This window comes from Centrocercus urophasianus, unplaced genomic scaffold (genome assembly GCF_019232065.1).
Source record: "Centrocercus urophasianus isolate 14NV4802_14NV808 unplaced genomic scaffold, USGS_Curo_1.0 seq_74, whole genome shotgun sequence".
NCBI classification, from domain to species: Eukaryota; Metazoa; Chordata; class Aves; order Galliformes; family Phasianidae; genus Centrocercus; species Centrocercus urophasianus.
Window position 1 is genome coordinate 1,172,887 of NW_024885355.1, and position 16,693 is coordinate 1,189,579.

At 45.6% G+C, this 16,693-nt stretch overlaps 3 protein-coding genes across 5 annotated transcripts in view; 1 reads left to right on the forward strand and 2 right to left on the reverse strand.

Moving 5' to 3' along the window:
• The window catches only part of RSF1 (remodeling and spacing factor 1), a 54,692-nt gene extending 53,788 nt beyond the window's left edge, over nt 1–904 (reverse strand). The window contains exon 1 of the mRNA XM_042838175.1: nt 704–904. Coding sequence (XP_042694109.1) covers nt 704–899 — 196 coding nt within the window. The 5' untranslated portion in view covers nt 900–904. The remainder of the gene's footprint in view (nt 1–703) is intronic.
• Nucleotides 905–1,210: 306 nt separating this feature from the next.
• AAMDC (adipogenesis associated Mth938 domain containing) lies at nt 1,211–8,793 on the forward strand. 2 transcript variants are annotated; one of them, XM_042838174.1, is made up of 5 exons: nt 1,276–1,293; nt 2,380–2,444; nt 3,658–3,808; nt 6,996–7,091; nt 7,823–8,793. In XM_042838174.1, the coding sequence occupies exons 3-5, from the start codon at nt 3,677–3,679 to the stop codon at nt 7,961–7,963; spliced, it is 369 nt and encodes a 122-aa protein (XP_042694108.1). In that variant the 5' UTR covers nt 1,276–1,293; nt 2,380–2,444; nt 3,658–3,676; the 3' UTR covers nt 7,964–8,793. The 2 variants fall into 2 exon arrangements, with proteins under 2 accessions (XP_042694107.1, XP_042694108.1); XM_042838173.1 differs by lacking the exon at nt 2,380–2,444 and having other exon boundaries at nt 1,211–1,293.
• Nucleotides 8,794–11,930: 3,137 nt separating this feature from the next.
• Nucleotides 11,931–16,693, reverse strand: part of INTS4 (integrator complex subunit 4) — a 33,966-nt gene continuing 29,203 nt past the window's right edge. For both annotated transcript variants that reach the window (XM_042838171.1, XM_042838172.1), the window contains exons 20-23: nt 15,783–15,942; nt 15,329–15,472; nt 14,483–14,603; nt 11,931–12,876 (exon numbers count right to left, since the gene is read on the reverse strand). In XM_042838171.1, coding sequence (XP_042694105.1) covers nt 12,683–12,876; nt 14,483–14,603; nt 15,329–15,472; nt 15,783–15,942 — 619 coding nt within the window. In that variant the 3' untranslated portion in view covers nt 11,931–12,682. The remainder of the gene's footprint in view (nt 12,877–14,482; nt 14,604–15,328; nt 15,473–15,782; nt 15,943–16,693) is intronic.

Sequence of the window (16,693 nt, forward strand, 5' to 3'; positions counted from 1 at the left end):
CCCCCCCCCTAAGTACACAGATCAGGGAGCAGACCCCTCTTCATTCTCCACCCCATGTAGAGGAGAAAGGAAAAAGGGGGGAGAACGGGAGAGGCAGAGAGAACTGCCCACTACCACTCCGCACTCTTTTTGGTTTAGGGAAGAAGTAGAAAGGGACGCAGGCTTGGGGAGTAAGGAGAGGGGAGAGGCAAAGTGGCAACCCTCAAGCAGTGAGAAGGAGGGAGGGGGAGAAGACTAGATGCTGCCACCATTGGCCTAAACAAACAAGCAAACAAACAAATAGTTATTTAAGATAAGCTTAAATAACAAGGAACTGATGGAGGGGGACACAGCACTGAGGGGGGCCACCACCTTCCAACGCCTCACTGAACGGTTGGGGGGGGCAGAAAGGCAGCACCCCCCACATCCAACAACTACCCCTATATGAGGGGGGGCGAAAGAGGCATCGGGAGGCTCCATCCTTCCTCCCCCCACACCCCGAGGCTTCACTCCGGGAATCCCAGGCCCCTCCTCTCCCTCAGCGCGCTCCACCCCCGGGGCTGGGAGGAGGCGGGGGGGGAACAGCCCCGGCCCCCCCCCCCCCATACACACAGCCCCAGAGCCCCTCACAGCGCGGCCTGCCCCTTCCCTGAGGCGCGGGGACGAAGGATGGAAGGGGAAAGGGGAGGGGAGAGCTGAGGGAAGGGACCCCCAGGCCGCTCACCCTGGTCTCCAGGTTCCTGTGGAGGCTGTAGGACGCGCTCCAGATCGGGGAAAGGCAGCTCGGGGAGATCCAGCAAAGCACCGTAGCGTTCGAGGAAAGAGCAAACGACGGCGAAGTTAGGCCAAGAGCCCGGGCAGCACGGGCCGGCGGGAGGAGGGGGAGGCGGCGATGGAGCCGGAGGAGCCGCCGCCGCCATCTTGGACCCGGGGATGGAGAAGGAGCTGAGGAGGGGGCGGGGAGGGAGGGGGCGCTGCCGAGCTGCGCGCCGCCACGATCCCACAGTGCACCGCGAGAGGCGGGGAGATGGGGAGGCGTCGGCCAGAGCGTCTCCGGGCGGCTCCTCTCCTCCGCGTGCGGCACGGGAATGAAAACAAGGCGGGGCGCAAGGAGGGCGGAGGGGCTATTTATAAGGAGGCGGGGCCTCAGGGCGCCGCGGCCAATGGGAGAAGGCGGAACGACAGCGCTGCGGAGAGGGGGTGGAGCCGGGAGGCGACGTTGGCCAATGAGGGGGCGGTAGGCGGGGCTTGGCGCTCCCCACCCGCGTGAGGCCGAGGTGGCGGTTTTTGGGGTCGGGGTCGCGCGGGTGGCGGGTGAGTGTGGCGCGTAACGGTCGTAACGGCTCCACGAGCGCTGAGGGGACGGGCGGGAACGGGCGGGCAGCGGCGGCCGCGGGGCAGAGGGAGAGACTGGGACCTGAAGGGCTGCCCTCCGAACGCTGGGAGCTTAGGCCTTGCCGCTCAGCTAGCGTTCCCGTGGGGTATCAGGAGCTCTCTCCCCTTCGTAGCTTTTATCACGTGATACCTCCAGATTTTTCGGTGCACATTGCGGTAGATACCATAGCATATAATTAAAAGCCAATATTTGTTGAGGAAATCCTTTCCGATCCTTGCTGGTTGGTGATTGGACTGTGCCCTCTGCGAAGAATGTCCAAAGGCCACATTAAGAAGTTCATTCTTCCTTGCTTTGGTTTCACATGCTTTCCTTCACACTTCGTCGATGCTCCCTGTCAGTGCTGTGGAAATATTTTTGCTCTCTGGATTATATTTGAAGGCTTTGAGGTCTGTCTCAGCTCCTGCCACTTCTGGGTGGTCGGTTCTGCCTTTCCCCTTGGTTAATGGGCAGCTTCTCTCAGTCGGGAGCAGCGCTGTCATCTTATTTCACCACGCTGTTGGGAAGGTGGTCCAATGAACCTTTGTGTGAACCCATCTCATTGCAGATGAGCGAGGAACAAATCAAGAACGTATTAACCCGGGCAAATTGCACTGCCCTGTAGCTGCGTGCCTGGCTTCCTCTTTGGCAGAGCACCTGTCTCACTAACTCACAAAGCAGCGAAGGAATAATTGCCCTCTGTGCAATTCTCTGGCAGCCTCAGAGCTGCGCTGAATCCAAAGTAATGCTGCTTTTCCTTCATGTGCTGCTAGAAGCAGGGCACTGAGATGGATGTCACGTCGTGCTGCCGCTTGTTGTAGCGCGTACAGCATAGGAAGACAGACCAAAGATTTCTCTTTGCTGAGGGCTCTTCCTTTAATGGGTGCCACCGGGATTCTGAGAATCTGGATGCCTGGAAGGATCTGCTGCTGAGGGTTTCTGGACAAGCCATGAGCACAGTTTTGCTGCAGAAATAACCTTCTATCTTTGTCATGCAAGTTTCACACCATCCTCTTCTGCCCTTACAGTTCAGAAGGCCATTACCTTCCAGATGCAGCAGCTGGCAGCTGTGCTAATCTAAAGCATTTCCAAGGTACTTCTGATTTGTGTCTGGCCATCCAGTGCCAGAATCCCATCAGCAACCAGACTGCAGTTCCTTGAAGGGCTGAGAAAAGGGTGTAAATGCCCATGGTGCAGTGAGACGATGCTTTCTAAGGCACAGTCTCTGTCGTGCTGATGCCCAGCTGTGACTGTGATAGCTGGTCTGAAAATGACTGTGGTTAATACCAGAAAGCAGTTGCTCTATAGCAGCTCTGATAAGGCCTCAGCTGGAGCACTCTCACTGGTTTTAGGCAACAGACTTCAAAGGAAGATGCATACCAATTGCTGGTTGTCAGGAGGGGGAAAATGAGAAAATAAGCAGAGATTTAGAAAATGCGACTGATGGAAAGGCCAAAGGGAACAGAGATTTATTTAATCTAAAAGAAAGGGAGAAAAAAAGACTCAAGGATGGTTATCTTAAGTCTTCAGGAAAGCAAAAGATGGTGGAAAAGACAAAGACTAAGCTGTTTTCCTTGTCTACGACAAAAATGTTTGGAAATGATTGATTGCTTTAATCTGAAACAATGAGGACTGAGGTATGAAAAAAGACATTATTTGTGTGCTTAACTTATCCTGAGAAGTGACACGGGGAGACTTGGTGTCTGTAAGGAATGCCATGGGAGAGAAGGCTTCATCCTTTGGGTGTCTGAAAGTCTTTTGCTACAGCAAGTGGGAATGCCATTGTTTTGTTTTCTGCTGGGTGTTGCCTTTTAGCAAGAAAAGTGCACAGGTCAAAAAAAAATCCTTTAGTTTAAACTCCCTGTTCAAGATCCAAATCTTCTCACTTCCTGCTAACGCTAAGAAAGCAACAGCATGTTTGATTGTTTGTTTTAACCTTATTAATTTAAATTAATAAGCCTGTACATAAGTATGGTTTAGAGGGCCAAAGAAACAGTGTATGTATCAGAGATTTTGTTGTATCCTAAGGGAAAAGATTAAAACCCTGATTTGAAAGGATACTCAGGCACCTCATCCCTGTGGATTGTTTTGGAAGTTGATTTGTAGAATGATTTGCTCAGAATCCTACCAGAACCTCAGGAGGACAGCTGGTAATTCAACAGATCTGATCCATCATTCAGTTCTGGTGCCACAAAATGACACGGATCAAGTCTGTCACGGGGGTTTCTTCTCAGCTGCTTGAGGCAATGACAATACTTAGATGTGCACATTGGCCTGATGTTATGCATCAAATATCTACTTTTCAGACTTTGGTTCAACTCAGCAATGTCTTCCCCTGAAATTGCTTCCCTTTCCTGGGGGCAGATGAAGGTGAAAGGCTGCTCTACGACATACAAGGACTGCAAAGTGTGGCCGGGAGGAAGTCGGACCTGGGATTGGAGAGAAACAGGCACTAGTGTAAGTTTGCTGTTTCTGCCCATCCCGCGCTTTAAACAGGACTGTGAGAGTAGTAAATAAAGATTGTCTTGTGGGATAGAGACTAATTAATGTGAATAAAAAAAATCCACAGGAACTGAGCTTACACGTTTGGAAGAGAACCGTGCGTGCAGGTTAGTTTATATCGCTTTCCTTGAGGTTCTTAGTGATTTTTGAGTAAAGGTGTGCAGATACACTGTCATATGTGCTAGTATCTCTATGAAAAGCTCTCAGTCTGGCTAACCACACAAGGACTTGTATTCATAGCCCTTTACCAAGTGAATACCCATATAATTTTTGTATCCCTCAAGCTTTAGCTTTAAATGCTATCAGAATGTATCCAAGTAAGGCAATAATATTGATGTTTTGGAATTAGAAGCAGTGTGATAACTATTGTGTTAGGAATTAAATGTTGATAAATTCATCCTGTATCAGGGCTTACACTAAGATAGTTGTATTGGCTAAGAAGAAAAACCTAATCCATAAGGTCAAAGCAAAAAAGACCTGCAAACGCATCAGGTCTTAGAGCCAGCTGTACCCATGTAGGCCCTTCCAGTCACTGCTGTATTCATTTTGGCAGAACTTTGGTTTTGGAACTTCCAATATAATCTTCTAGGGAATAGAATTTGTTAAGCTGTCAGAGTTCAGTCTATAAAGAGTGTATAATGCAAAGTGAAAGGTAATGTTGCTGTATAAATGGTTTGCAGGGACAAATACAGCTGTGTATATAACCTTTTCAATAGCCTTTCATTTATGGCCTGATTAGCAAAAGTGAAGTTTTCACTTTTGGGCTGTTTGAAGGGCCTGAGCTGAGAGGAGCTGTAACTTTTTTGTTTGTCAAGAGGAATCCAAGTTTTAACAGTAATGATTTCCTGCTTCAAGTACATAAATGGCTGGAGATGCAGAGCTGAAAAATTCCCAATACTTTCCAACTCTATCACATTTTTATTTCCTTCCAACTATTTGAAAACTCTGTTTCGTATTACAACCACCTACTAACATTTAGGGGGACGTGTCTTCCTTTTAAAGTTTCAGACAGAAGGTGTCAGGTGATAGGGAAGACTTGAACTCGGGGTAGGTTCCTGGGTGAATCCTCCATTTCACCAGGAGAGTTGGATTTGTTAAATGAAAATGAGAGAAAACTAGCTGGGCTATTCAAAGAAGCAGACATTCTGCGTCAGCATTAAGTAAAATAAAAACAAACCACTTCAGGTTTTCCTACAGAGGCTACTCATAAAGCTTCTTCCTGAGGACAGTTCCGTTGCTCTTACAGCTATGGCAGCCACAGAGTTCAGTGATTTCAATTTAAAATTGAATGCAAGCAACAAATACAGAAGCTTTTTAGACTGCACCTCCGAGTCTAGAAAAATTACAAAGGATTTAATTTGGTCTTTGCTGGAAACATCAGAATTCACTGGGTTCATTTGCTGCGTATTTCTTCACGGTAGACTGCAGTGTCATTTGCTGGGTACGTTTTACCTGGGGCTAGGTGGAGCTGTTCCCTGTGTTTGGCAGAAAGGCAGTGCTCCCCATGTCCTCCACTCCACCTAGAAGTAAACCTTTTCCTTCTTGCTATCAAACCGATGCCTAGTAGGTAACTATTTCATCAGGAAGAACTGTGCAACTTGCTGTGCAGGATTCTGTTACTAAGCACTAATAAATAGCTCATATGACCTTAACCCTTGGGGATAAAAGGCAGCCTCCCTGACTGGCTGCATTTCAGTGCCATCTGCTAATGGGAGAAAGAGAGTCCTGACGAGAAGACCGGAGAGCAGAACAGGCAAGAAATTCTGCTGCCCTTTCTCCTTCCCTCCTGCTGTCACAGGAATTGCCTGCAGTGACACAGTTATTCCATCATGTTGCATCTTTTCTCCAATGATAGAATTTTCCTACTGATGGAAGCCCCCTTACCAGAGTGCCTCGTGTAACAAGCGCAAATCTTTTTGTTCTGTGGCTTTCATGGCTCATTGCTTACATGATAGCAAACTTCCCCAGCAATCTAATCAATGTAATTGCAGTAACCTGCCCCTGTTTGTCCAAACTTTCAGTCTACCTTAAAAAACCCCAGTGGCAAATCATTACCTGTTCTGCCATAAACGCATACGTGCAATGATTTGGCCTGATAAAGCTCTGCAGCTGAAGTGGCAGTTTAGGTATGGATCTCAAATCTAAATGTACCTACAGAGAATGCAACTTGGAGAACCAGAAAGGTGAACCATCTCTTGCTGAAATGCCAGACTTGTTGCTGTTAATTCATTGAAACAACGTAGCGGTGAGTGCAGGGGATAAAGATTTATGGGCATCCCCATAAAAATAATGTTCTGCAAAAGTCCACTATGGCATTACTCCCTTCATGGGAGAAGATGGTCTCAGTCCTCCCAAAAAATACTTAAGAATCCTGTTTTTATAAAAAAAAAAATATATATATATATATGTATGTATGTATATATATATATAATACATTAAAATTGAAGCTAAGGAGAGAATTAGTGTGACATAATGATGACTTAATTTAATATCACGTGTCTATTTCTGGATTTGCATGTTTGAAGTGTATTAGTACTATAATGAGCTTGCAATCAAAATCCTGTTACAGATCATTTTTCTTTCTTTAGAAAAAGTTTGGTTTCAGAGTTTCTTTCTCAAAATTGAGAATAGAGCAGAAATTGAAGATATTGAGTGCAATGAAGCCAAGCAGCATTTCAGTCCTCTTCGGTAAATGAGATTCACAAAGTAAACAAGCAAGGAATTTAATCATTTTAGTTACAATTCAAGTGAGTAAAGTTGAGCTTGCCACAGTCAGTATTAAAAGCAGGTTCTGTTCAGTGTGAAAACAAACAGCAGTGCACTGCGATTTATTGATCTCGGTGTGAATGCTGATAGAATGCCAGTTGTAGACGTAGATGCTTCAGGTACGTACCACATATCTTTTCATTTTTACCTACTTAAGAAAAACATCTTTATTGCCATCCATTGATTTACTGTCATCCTTCATCTGAGGGTAAAATACCTCTTGAAATTGCCACCGTTAGTGTGCACACAAGAGCTGGTTTACACCTTGGGTAGCTCCTTGATCCTGCTGCTCTAAGGACTGATCCAAACACAGGCACATCCTTCCTGGCTGATGCTGTCAGCACACAGACTATTGCTTTCTTTTCCTGGCACTTAGCATTCTCCAGGAGTGCAGCCTGCTGACCTTGAAGAAGTTGTCAAGAAGGGTGTTAAAACTCTCGTCATTGGCCGTGGCATGAGCGAGGCTCTGCAGGTAGGTTTTTGTTCCCCAGTAAACATAAACTAGAGCTGTTTGTTTGCCTTTCTCTTCTGGAGGATGGGTTAAAAAACCCATGAGGCTTTACTAAAAGCAAGGAGCTTGGGGTTGCTGAATTAACCAGACTGAATTGCTGCCAGGAGTCATTCTCTTCCTGAAAGCAGCAGCATTTGAGCTCACTGTTGGTGTCAGTGTCAACAGAAAATAGTTTTACATTCTGCTACAGAAGCAAGTTAAACAAGGAGCTTTTTTTTAACAGTGTCATTAGTCCCTGCTCTTAGAAGAGGTTGTGAACTAGCTCTAGCCTGCTGTAAATACTCTGATAATTGAGGCCTTTTTGTCACAAATGTTGGCAGTGTCCTTGCTGCAGGTATGCCAGTCATAGAAGGCTGAGAAGGGCTGAGCTTCCCTTCATGAGAAGCAATTCTTCAGGTTTTTGTGAGCTGAGTAACACCTCATTTCTATTATCTTTAGCTTAAATTCTGCTCCCTTCTGTAAGAACAAGCTGCACTTTAAACTGCATTCAGGAAAAATGGGAAGTTTGCATATGCTAGGTTCATTGAAAAGAAAAAATGGCATCAATCTTAAAAATACATTATCAGTTTGTCTACTATCAATAACTTAAGTGGACCTACGAACAGATGGCATCAGTTCTAAGCAATGCCAGCAGCCTCCTGCTGCAGATCGGAGAATGAGCTGACGACTGCTTTCTCCTTTTCTCTTCTGAGGTTCCTCCGTCGACTGTGGACTACCTTAAGAAGAACGGGATCGATGTGTTGGTGTTGCAGACAGAGAAGGCAGTGCAAGAGTACAATGCCCTGGCTGCTCAGGGCGTCAAAGTGGGGGGAGTCTTCCACTCAACGTGCTGAAGCAGCGCCGCTCTGCAGCCCGCCCTGACCTCAGCCAGCGCCGGGCACGCCTCGGCTGCATCGAATTACAGCCGGCGCAGCGGGGAGGTGCGTGCCAGTGCATTAATGTGCCCTGCAAAGCTGAAACGCGAGGGCAGTTTATGAGTTCAGGGTTTAAACAGAGTGCTGTTACTGAAAGCTTTTAACTGCAGAACAGTTTGCATACGTTCTTGGGATTGACCTAATCTTCCTCTGTAGACTGCGTGCGTTCTGGTTACTTTTGGGCTAAATTCATGAACTCTGGTTGATTTTTGGCTAAATGAAGACACTAAGTTGTGAATGTTTTCATTATGAAATGGTGCAGAATTACATTATCAGTTACTGCAGCGTAGCCAGAAAATATCTGATGATGACAGTCAAGTGGTAGCTATGAAGTGGTGGCAAAGGATCACTTTATAAATGAGTTCAATAAAACAAAACACAAGGCAGCCCCCAGCAACAGCTCTGCCTCCTGCTGGTGAACTCGCTCAGGGTATCACTTGACACTTTTCTTTACACGGGACACAGATAAAGCTGCCTACAGGGAAGGAACAGAACCTGTGCCTTGAAGATTTTTATCATTAATTGGAATGTGAATGTTGAGTTGTGGAATATGCATCTGTGTGAAACTCCCTACCTACTTAAAATGATCAGGAAGATCTGTCACAGAATTGCTTGTAGGAAATCAGTCTAAGTTGCTGCTAGCAAGCTGGGGACAGAGGTAGAATTCTTACCCAGCAGTAGCTGCTAATGTAAACATTACAAGTGTGTTGTTACACTGAAAAAAATTAAAATTCTTCTAGTTGCTGTTCTCCTTTTGTTTCGCCTACTTCTATTAATATTACCAGTTACTTATTGTGGGTTCCTTTTGTTTCCACCAAACTCACTAAATTCTTCATTGGTGCAGATGAAGTCTGTGCCTGTAAGCAAAAGAACAGAGATGATGCTGAGAAAAGTCCTGAGGCACTTGGAGCTACCAGGGGGCAGCACAGAAACTCGGATGGGTGTGAGAAGTCAATTACTTTCCCAAGCCCTAAGAATGGCCCTTTGCAAAATACTCCACTCTCTTACTATTTGTTCTAGTAATCATTTTATCCATAAAACACAGCGTGGCATAAAGGCAAAGGAAAGTTGAGTGCCCCTAAGTTTTATCTTGCCATCTCTTAATTGCAGCAATTCTTTCTAATAGCGTAGCTGTATTTGAGGCACAACCTGAGCTAAACCAGCAGGAACTGCCTTTTCAGCTACATTTGTGTTCCCTCTTTGCAAACACCATGATATTTTTCTGAATAATTGAGGCCCAGAATTCTGCAGCCTCGAGAGAATCCTAGAAACCATCTTTGCCACTGCACTGTGTGCAGCCCTGTGTTCGTTGTGCTGGCTGATAGTGGAAAGCAGCTGCTTCTTGATCACAGTTTGATATTTGTGTTATTTCATCATCTTTTGGGCCTTGAACAGGAAGAGGCTTTCATTAAGGGGATAATTCCAGTTTCTTAAGCGCTGTTACTCTGCTTGGAGAAGTAAATACCTTATCTTTTCCCTACAGGTTTTGTTTGTTGTTTTCTACTTTCATACGGTACTGAAATAGTTTTTTTGGATGAAGCCTCCTTCAAAAGCACTGCTTGGCCCAGTCCCTGCACTGAGAAAAGCACCACGGGCTCCTAAACTGCTGCTACACACTGTGTCCTTCCAGAGAGCAGGAGCACAGCCTGCTCTGCACTGCCAGGTGATTCTTAGAGGTGTGCCCTGCCCAGCTTTGTGCTGCAGTCTCTTCACTGTTCCCTTCATTTGGCAACCAGTAGCAGACAGAAGATTCCACTTCTAAAGCGGGGTGCTGCAGCCTGCAGAGGAAGGTTACTGCTAGGTCTTGGTTTCCCTATTTCAGAGTAAATTGTGAAGCCTCACTCCTGTCTGTACAGAATTTCAAGGAGAAAACCCACTGCAGGTCTTCTCCATCTTTACCTTCTGTCACTGCTGCCTGAGTCAGCTTTGTCTGTTGCCACAGAAGCTTTGTCTGTTGCCACAGAAGTCAGCCCAGCTTGGGCTGCTCCGCTCACCCAGAGCCCTCCTTCCTCCCCGATGCAAAGTGTAAACAGCTGGGACTGATTCATCAAAATTCAACCCGAGCTCAAAATGCTCTATTAAGCCCCTGCTTTCAGCTAAAGCCATCAATAATTTGTTAGAACTACAATCTCATTGCCCAAATCTTCATAGGGCAGGGCTTCTCCATTGCTTCTATGCTTCCCCCAGGAAAGCGATCTCCCACCCCGGCACCCTCATTACACAGAGCAGGGCTGGGCTGGCAGCCAGCGAGCTTCCACCCAGCTGTTGCACTGCTGAGCCTCCATCCACAGCCCTTATCTGTGTGGAGCAGCACGCCTGAGCTGGCAACAGGGAGACACAGGCCGTAAAAAGGCTCCAACAAACCGAATGCATCACGAGCAGCATTTTTAAGGGATGGCAGGCAGCATTTATGAGCCTTCAGACTTGTGCGTGAGGCCTCAGTAACAGTGCAGGAGTGAACTGCAGGCTAACCCCAGCCTGCACCCCAGCCTAGCGCCTGCTGCAAGGACTAAACAAACACGAGTGACAGGAGATAAAAACGGTGATTGCATCTCTGATTTTTTGAAAAGATTTGAGAACTCAGCCAAAGAGGAGACCGGAGGAAAGCCATGCCCATGCTCTGGAGCCTAAGAAGAGGCCACATGGCTGCATTTCAATGCGTGTCCCATTCTTCCTTCTTTGGGGGGGATGGGGAGGAGGGGTGTCTTTTTTTGCACTCTTTGCAGCGTGCAGTTTTAAAAGCATGTAACTAAGATAGATGAAAGCATGGTTCTTTGGAAGCCACGCTGCATCTGAGTTACTACCTGAACCATCAACTCTGTTCTTAATGCATAGATGTATTCAGCATTCTTGATAACTGCATTATTTACTTTCCAAGTTCTAAGCAATTGACCTCATTAATTCCAGTGAACTTAAGTGGCTCTGATTATGAAGCTCCCATTAAAGGCACACAAAGCTAGGCCACGTTTAATTAAGGTAAAGGTAAGCATAGCAACACGTTTATAAACCACTAACCAACACCCCTTACAACAGTGTTCAGCAGAAAAGCCTGAACGGAATCAGAAAACATCACTGAGGTTGGAGATGACCTCTCAGATGAAGTCCCATCAGCACCTCACTGCTGTGCCCACTGACCACGTCCCTCAGTGCCACACCTGCACCTCTCAGAGCTGGAGGAAGGAAAGAGGAAAAAGTCAGATAGAAGCTCAGAGATAGAAGCTCTAACAAAACCTTTCATAGACTGGATGTGTATGAGTCTGGTTATCAAAGCAGCAGGGAAATCAAAGGCAAATGAATTTTGGGAAGATCACAATAAAGAAAAACACATATGGTACTGAATGTTCCAATCATCACAGAGCGTTATTGGACACATTTCAGTTCAGCTAAAGTGATGAATCAGACACCTGCTTGAACAGGGGAAAGCTATGATGAAGAGGAGAAGCTCCAATTTCTTCCACACTTCAAGTTAGGAGTCAGAGGAAGCTCCAGGATGGTACCCAGCAGAGAAGCCAGCTATGGGATGCTCTCATTACAAGACTGGAAATGTGTAGCAGTACAGTTTCTAATAACATGCCCACATCCCTGCCCACAGAGAAATGAACTGAGGATGCTGAAGTCCAGTGGTAACAACTGAGCTGCTACACATGCAGCTTTTCAAGCCAGTGCCCTAAAGGTGAAACACAAACAGTTTGTAAGAGGGTTTCTTCATTTTACTGCTATTTGATGTTAGAATGCTTAAAGCAGCCAAATGTTTGGATCTGAAGCCTCATAGCCATAAAACTGTCAGTCCTAAAAAAAAAGTCACAAGTATCACAAAAGCCTCACAGTAATCTCTTATTAGACCATGCAGGCTGGCATGTTTACTCTTGTAATGAACGGATTAGGATCAGTTTTCCAATTTTATTGTAGGAAAGCACATAATGAGTTTTGCGTAACTATTTATACTAATCTCTGTGTGACTGAAAAGTACTTCTTTGCTCTTTGTTTAGCCACTAGCCCTCCTTCCCCCAGAACCTCTTGCTTTCCTCCAGGCCTGCCAGAAGTGCTGTGTGTCCTGCTCACCAAGTTCTGCTCCTTGCACCAGCTCCCAGCATGAACAACCCGTGCCCTCCCCCAGCTGTCCCAACTCCAGCACAGCTGTACAGGGCACATCTCAGGATGTAGCCTGCAGCGACTGGCAGTTCCACTTGGAGATTCATTTCCTACACCAGGACAACAGCACTTCAGAATTATTTTTGCTTTTGCTAAAAAAAATTGATACCAATGCACAAGTTTCTGAGAATTACAAAAGCATGGATTTATGTGCCTCAACATTTACGTAGTAAATAGCTTCGGCAGAAAACCCAGAGGCCGGGAAGAGACTTTGGCCCAATGCAGTTATTGCTGGAATGCTGACTGAGAATTGTCTTTGTTTGTTGATTCAATATAGGAAAAAAACCCAGTGTTTTCTTGAAACCGTCCTGAATTATCTGAATAACTCCTGTATCGGTCCACCTGCTGTGTAACAGAGGAGCCCAATTGTTCTTCATCAGCTTTACTTTTATGGCTGATGTCTGGTTTCAGTACCTTGGAACACAGAATATCGTTTTCAATTTTATCCAACAATCCCACAAAGGTGTTTTATTGTAGTGTCAGACTTCACCTCCTGGCAGGTTTGGGCATGATGTACACTTTGACAGGTTTGCTGAAGGGGATGGTCCCCTCGATGCCGCTTTCTGGCTGCGGCAGAGCCTCCGGGCTCTCGTTCCAGGTGGATTTGGCAATCTTGGCTGCTGCCTTGCTCCTGTTGGAATTGTAGGCCAGCAGCAGCCGCACTTCGATCTGACACGGCTCTGAAAGGAGAGAACAGAACAAACCATACATGGAATCACGGAGGTTGAAAAAGACTGCTAAGATCATCAGCTGTCAGCCCATTGCCGCCGTGCCCGCTGACCACATCCCCCAGTGCTGCCGTCATCAACAAGCAATGCTGAATGTTGGATCACACAGACTGACCGGATGGAGCACAATAAATTACCTTTTCCCACAGTTACATCACAGCTCAGCTAACAGTTCCCTAAAACTCATCGTTCTGCCACAGCATCAGCTCTAATCTGTAGCTTTCAGTCACTGCTTCTGCTATGCAACAGTTAATCTGTATTTTGTGTTTGGACGTCCTCCACTGTAAGCCCATACTGTCCTTCATGGTCTTAATGAATTTCTTTTTCATGCATTGAGGTAATTTGCCCACTTTGTCAACTGACCCTGTCCTCTCAGCCCCTCCCAGCTTGATTTCCTCACCACCTGTGAAATGCCTAAGCACCAATGTCACAGTTCTTAACTCAAATAACTGCTAAGGGAGAGACCAGAACAGAATCCCATAGGTCCTCATTTGAAGTGCCCTTCCAGCACACACTGCAAAAGCAGAAATAAGGAACCAAGTTCAGCTCCTGCTGTGTTGGCAGAACCAACTTTTAAATCCTGATACTCCTGACAATTCCATTTTTCTTCTCCAGAAATGAAAGACAAGCAAGGTGAACGAACGCACCATAGAGGTGCTACAGAAAATGGAGCAACTGAAAGGGAACATGGCACTGAAAAAAAACCCACTAATTAAAAATATAAATCACCAAGTCCTATTAAACAGGAGAAAGCGCTCAAAAAATATATATACTCTATACTTGAATTATGTGAAGGGTTTAAAAGAAAATGGGAGAAAGGCAGCTGCAAAAAACATATTTGCTTTTGTTGTCTGAAGCCCGCAAGCCAATTACTGCAGCGGTTTCATTGAGAAGTGGGAATGCCATCTATGACTGAACGTGGATGTGGGAGTCACCAGAGATACAGGGTGTTTTTTAGGACGTTCAAAGGGTGAAAGTTTAATTAACAGTGAAATTATGCTGTTGAGTACACACAGTTCCAAAGGTTCTCTGCTGTGCTCAAATACCTGTCAGATCCAAAACAATGAATGACAATGAATCAGTTCATTAGGACTCCTTGCCTTTAAATGAGGATGCAGACCTGGCTCCTACAATGAATCCTGCTCTGCACAGCTATGGGTAACACGCTCCATTTAAAAGCTCCCAATGCTGTAAGACTGCATGTGCAGCCCCTGGTGCACAGCAAGGGCCTTCTCTTTAGGACTGCAGCCCCTCTGTCACCTGCAGGACCCCATATCCTATCAAACAAGATGTCCCTGCAGATACAGGTGCCCCTGTTCACTGCAGGGCAGTTGGACTAGATGACCTTTAAGGGTCCCTTCCAACTCAAAGGTCCTCTGGTAAGATGCAACTGCTCAGAGGCTGTAAGAACAGAAACCTGAGCGATGCTACACCCCCTGTAACGCCCCACAGTCCTCAAGCTCCCAAGGCTGTGGGCACACAAGAGATGGGAATCACACACTCCCATCTTTCAAATATGTAGCAACACAATCCCATGAACTCGTATTGATAACATTACCTGTCCAGGCTGTGTGTGAGAGGTAGACCTGAGTTATCAGTCTGTGCCTTCCAGGACCAGGATTTCTGAAGTCAGCTGGCTTAGGATGGATTAACTGCGCTTGCCCATCTGGATACAACACCTATCAAAAAATAAATAACAAAAACAGATGTATGACAACTGGACTGGGCTTTTGTACAACGTACAGGACTTTTGGGCTCTTTGTTCAAGGTCTGAAGGCAGAAGCTGTGCTTTAGCTCAGAACCAGGAGCTCAGTTGATCTAGATTTAAAGAACACATGATTCTGTGTTGGCCATTTAAACCCATGGCACGCAGGAGAAGGTATCACCTTCCTCCTCTACACTGTCAAGCTTCTAGTTTCTCTGCTGAGCAGCGCATCTGCGTATTTACTTGAATCACACCATACCCTTCTTAGCTGCAGCTTAGTTGACGGTAATGATTCAACAGCAGGAAGAAAACTGAGTGTTAAATACAGAGAGCCAAAGGCACCAACTTCTGTGGTGTTCAGAACACCTCCTTTTGCTCCTCTTCCCAATCACAGAATGTACAAGCTGGTGGAAGTTCACCCCCATGTTTGTCCATAGTGTGCTGGGCACACATGTGAAAGCAGTGTAGCACACACGGAGCACAAAATGCTTTCAAAGGGCTCAAACTCCCAAGAGCAACAGAAGTGAGCCCAAGGCACTATATGCAATACAGTTTTACATGTGAGGTTACACCACAGAAGTCCAAGAGTGTTAAGGAGTACAACTGTTTGCAACTAGGAAGTATTGACATCCTCATGTCCTCATGAAAACTCCCCCCAAAACAAAATCTTGTCTGCAATTTTGTCAACCGGCTGCGTACCTGAACTTTAACAGTTCCTTGGGGATCCTGCACGTGTTCCAGGGTTGCATCCACATCCAATGCCACCACTAACCCTGATGTAAACCTCAGAGGATTGTCTGATTCACCAGTCGGCTCAATGATGTTTGCACTAGCTCTGTGGAGCTGGAAGAGGCAAAATTGTTGGTGAAAATAAAGGAGAGGAAAAAGGAAAAAAAAAAAAAAAGGAAAAAAGAATCACTGTTGTTCTTAACAGAGGAACTATGCATGAGCTTTACATCACTTGACATGCTGCCAAGAATTAATATCTTGAATTTTAGCCATAATCCCAGAGATGATTGGTGAGGAGAAGCGATCGCGTGAAGAACCAACATTTGCAACTGAGCAGAAAGCTGGAGCATAAAAGCTTTGTGGTCCGTCACGAACTACGTGGCAGCCAAAGACAGTCTGCAAAGCTACTGCATCCTAAACTGACCTGCTCTGGAAGAGGAAGGTGGAGGAAGGTACTTTGTCGCAGCGTCGTTTGAAGAATCTTGACCACTTCTGAAGGCTTGGATGTCACCAGTCTGGGCATTAAGTCCAGCAGCTTATCTACGAAACTGCCCTGCATTTGTGGGAGCTCAGAGATGAAACATCTGTATTTAAAAAAAATAATTAAAAAAAAAAATATATATGAACTACTTATTTCAACATTTTCAGTGGTCTCATTATCTTTAGCCAAGCTGATCTTTATGGTTAGTTACAATGACAACATTAGATATGGAGATTCCACTTCCGATTAACTCTCATATTAAAATAATTTTGGCTACTTATTTCCGAGTTGTCAACACCAAGGGCTTTGGAGGACACATCTCTTAGGTCCTGCCTCAATACGGAGCCCAGCAGGGAAGATTTATAGAACGAGCTAGAAATGTTGAGGTAAATAAAAGCCTGCAAAAACACTCATGGCAGCTCAGTGCTGTAAGGATTTATCTATATGAGACTGCATGTGCAGCTGTAACACTGTTTTGATAGCAAGAATGCTAATTGAATGAAGTGACAGGTCACAGGCAATTCCAGCACTCAGCATTCAATCCCTGCGTCTCAAGAAATAAACACAGTCAGGTGAAAGTGCTGCTCCTATTACTGCTGCCTTGTAAACTTCTGAGATCAGTACATCTCAGGAAAGACACTCATCCTTTATGCTGGGCACTTTCATCCTGCTAACCCAACAGCTGACTCGTTGCAGAATGTAACCGCCACGTGAACTGTCTGACCTCCCTGGAGAATGGTTTTGCTCTCCCAATATTTGTAAGGGAGTGTTACATCTGTACCGTGAAATTTTATCAGTAAACTAGAATCAGCTAAAAAAAAAAAAAAAAAAAAAAAAAAAAAAAAAAAAAAAAA

What these genes read in the sequence shown, in the direction of transcription:
- AAMDC (XM_042838173.1), top strand. Translation starts at nt 3,677, where the DNA reads ATGTCTTCCCCTGAAATTGCTTCCCTTTCCTGGGGGCAGATGAAGGTG. An exon ending in GGAGAGAAACAGGCACTAGT is followed by an intron (nt 3,809 to 6,995) that starts GTAAGTTTGCTG and finishes CCTGGCACTTAG; the next exon opens with CATTCTCCAGGAGTGCAGCC. An exon ending in GCATGAGCGAGGCTCTGCAG is followed by an intron (nt 7,092 to 7,822) that starts GTAGGTTTTTGT and finishes TTCTCTTCTGAG; the next exon opens with GTTCCTCCGTCGACTGTGGA.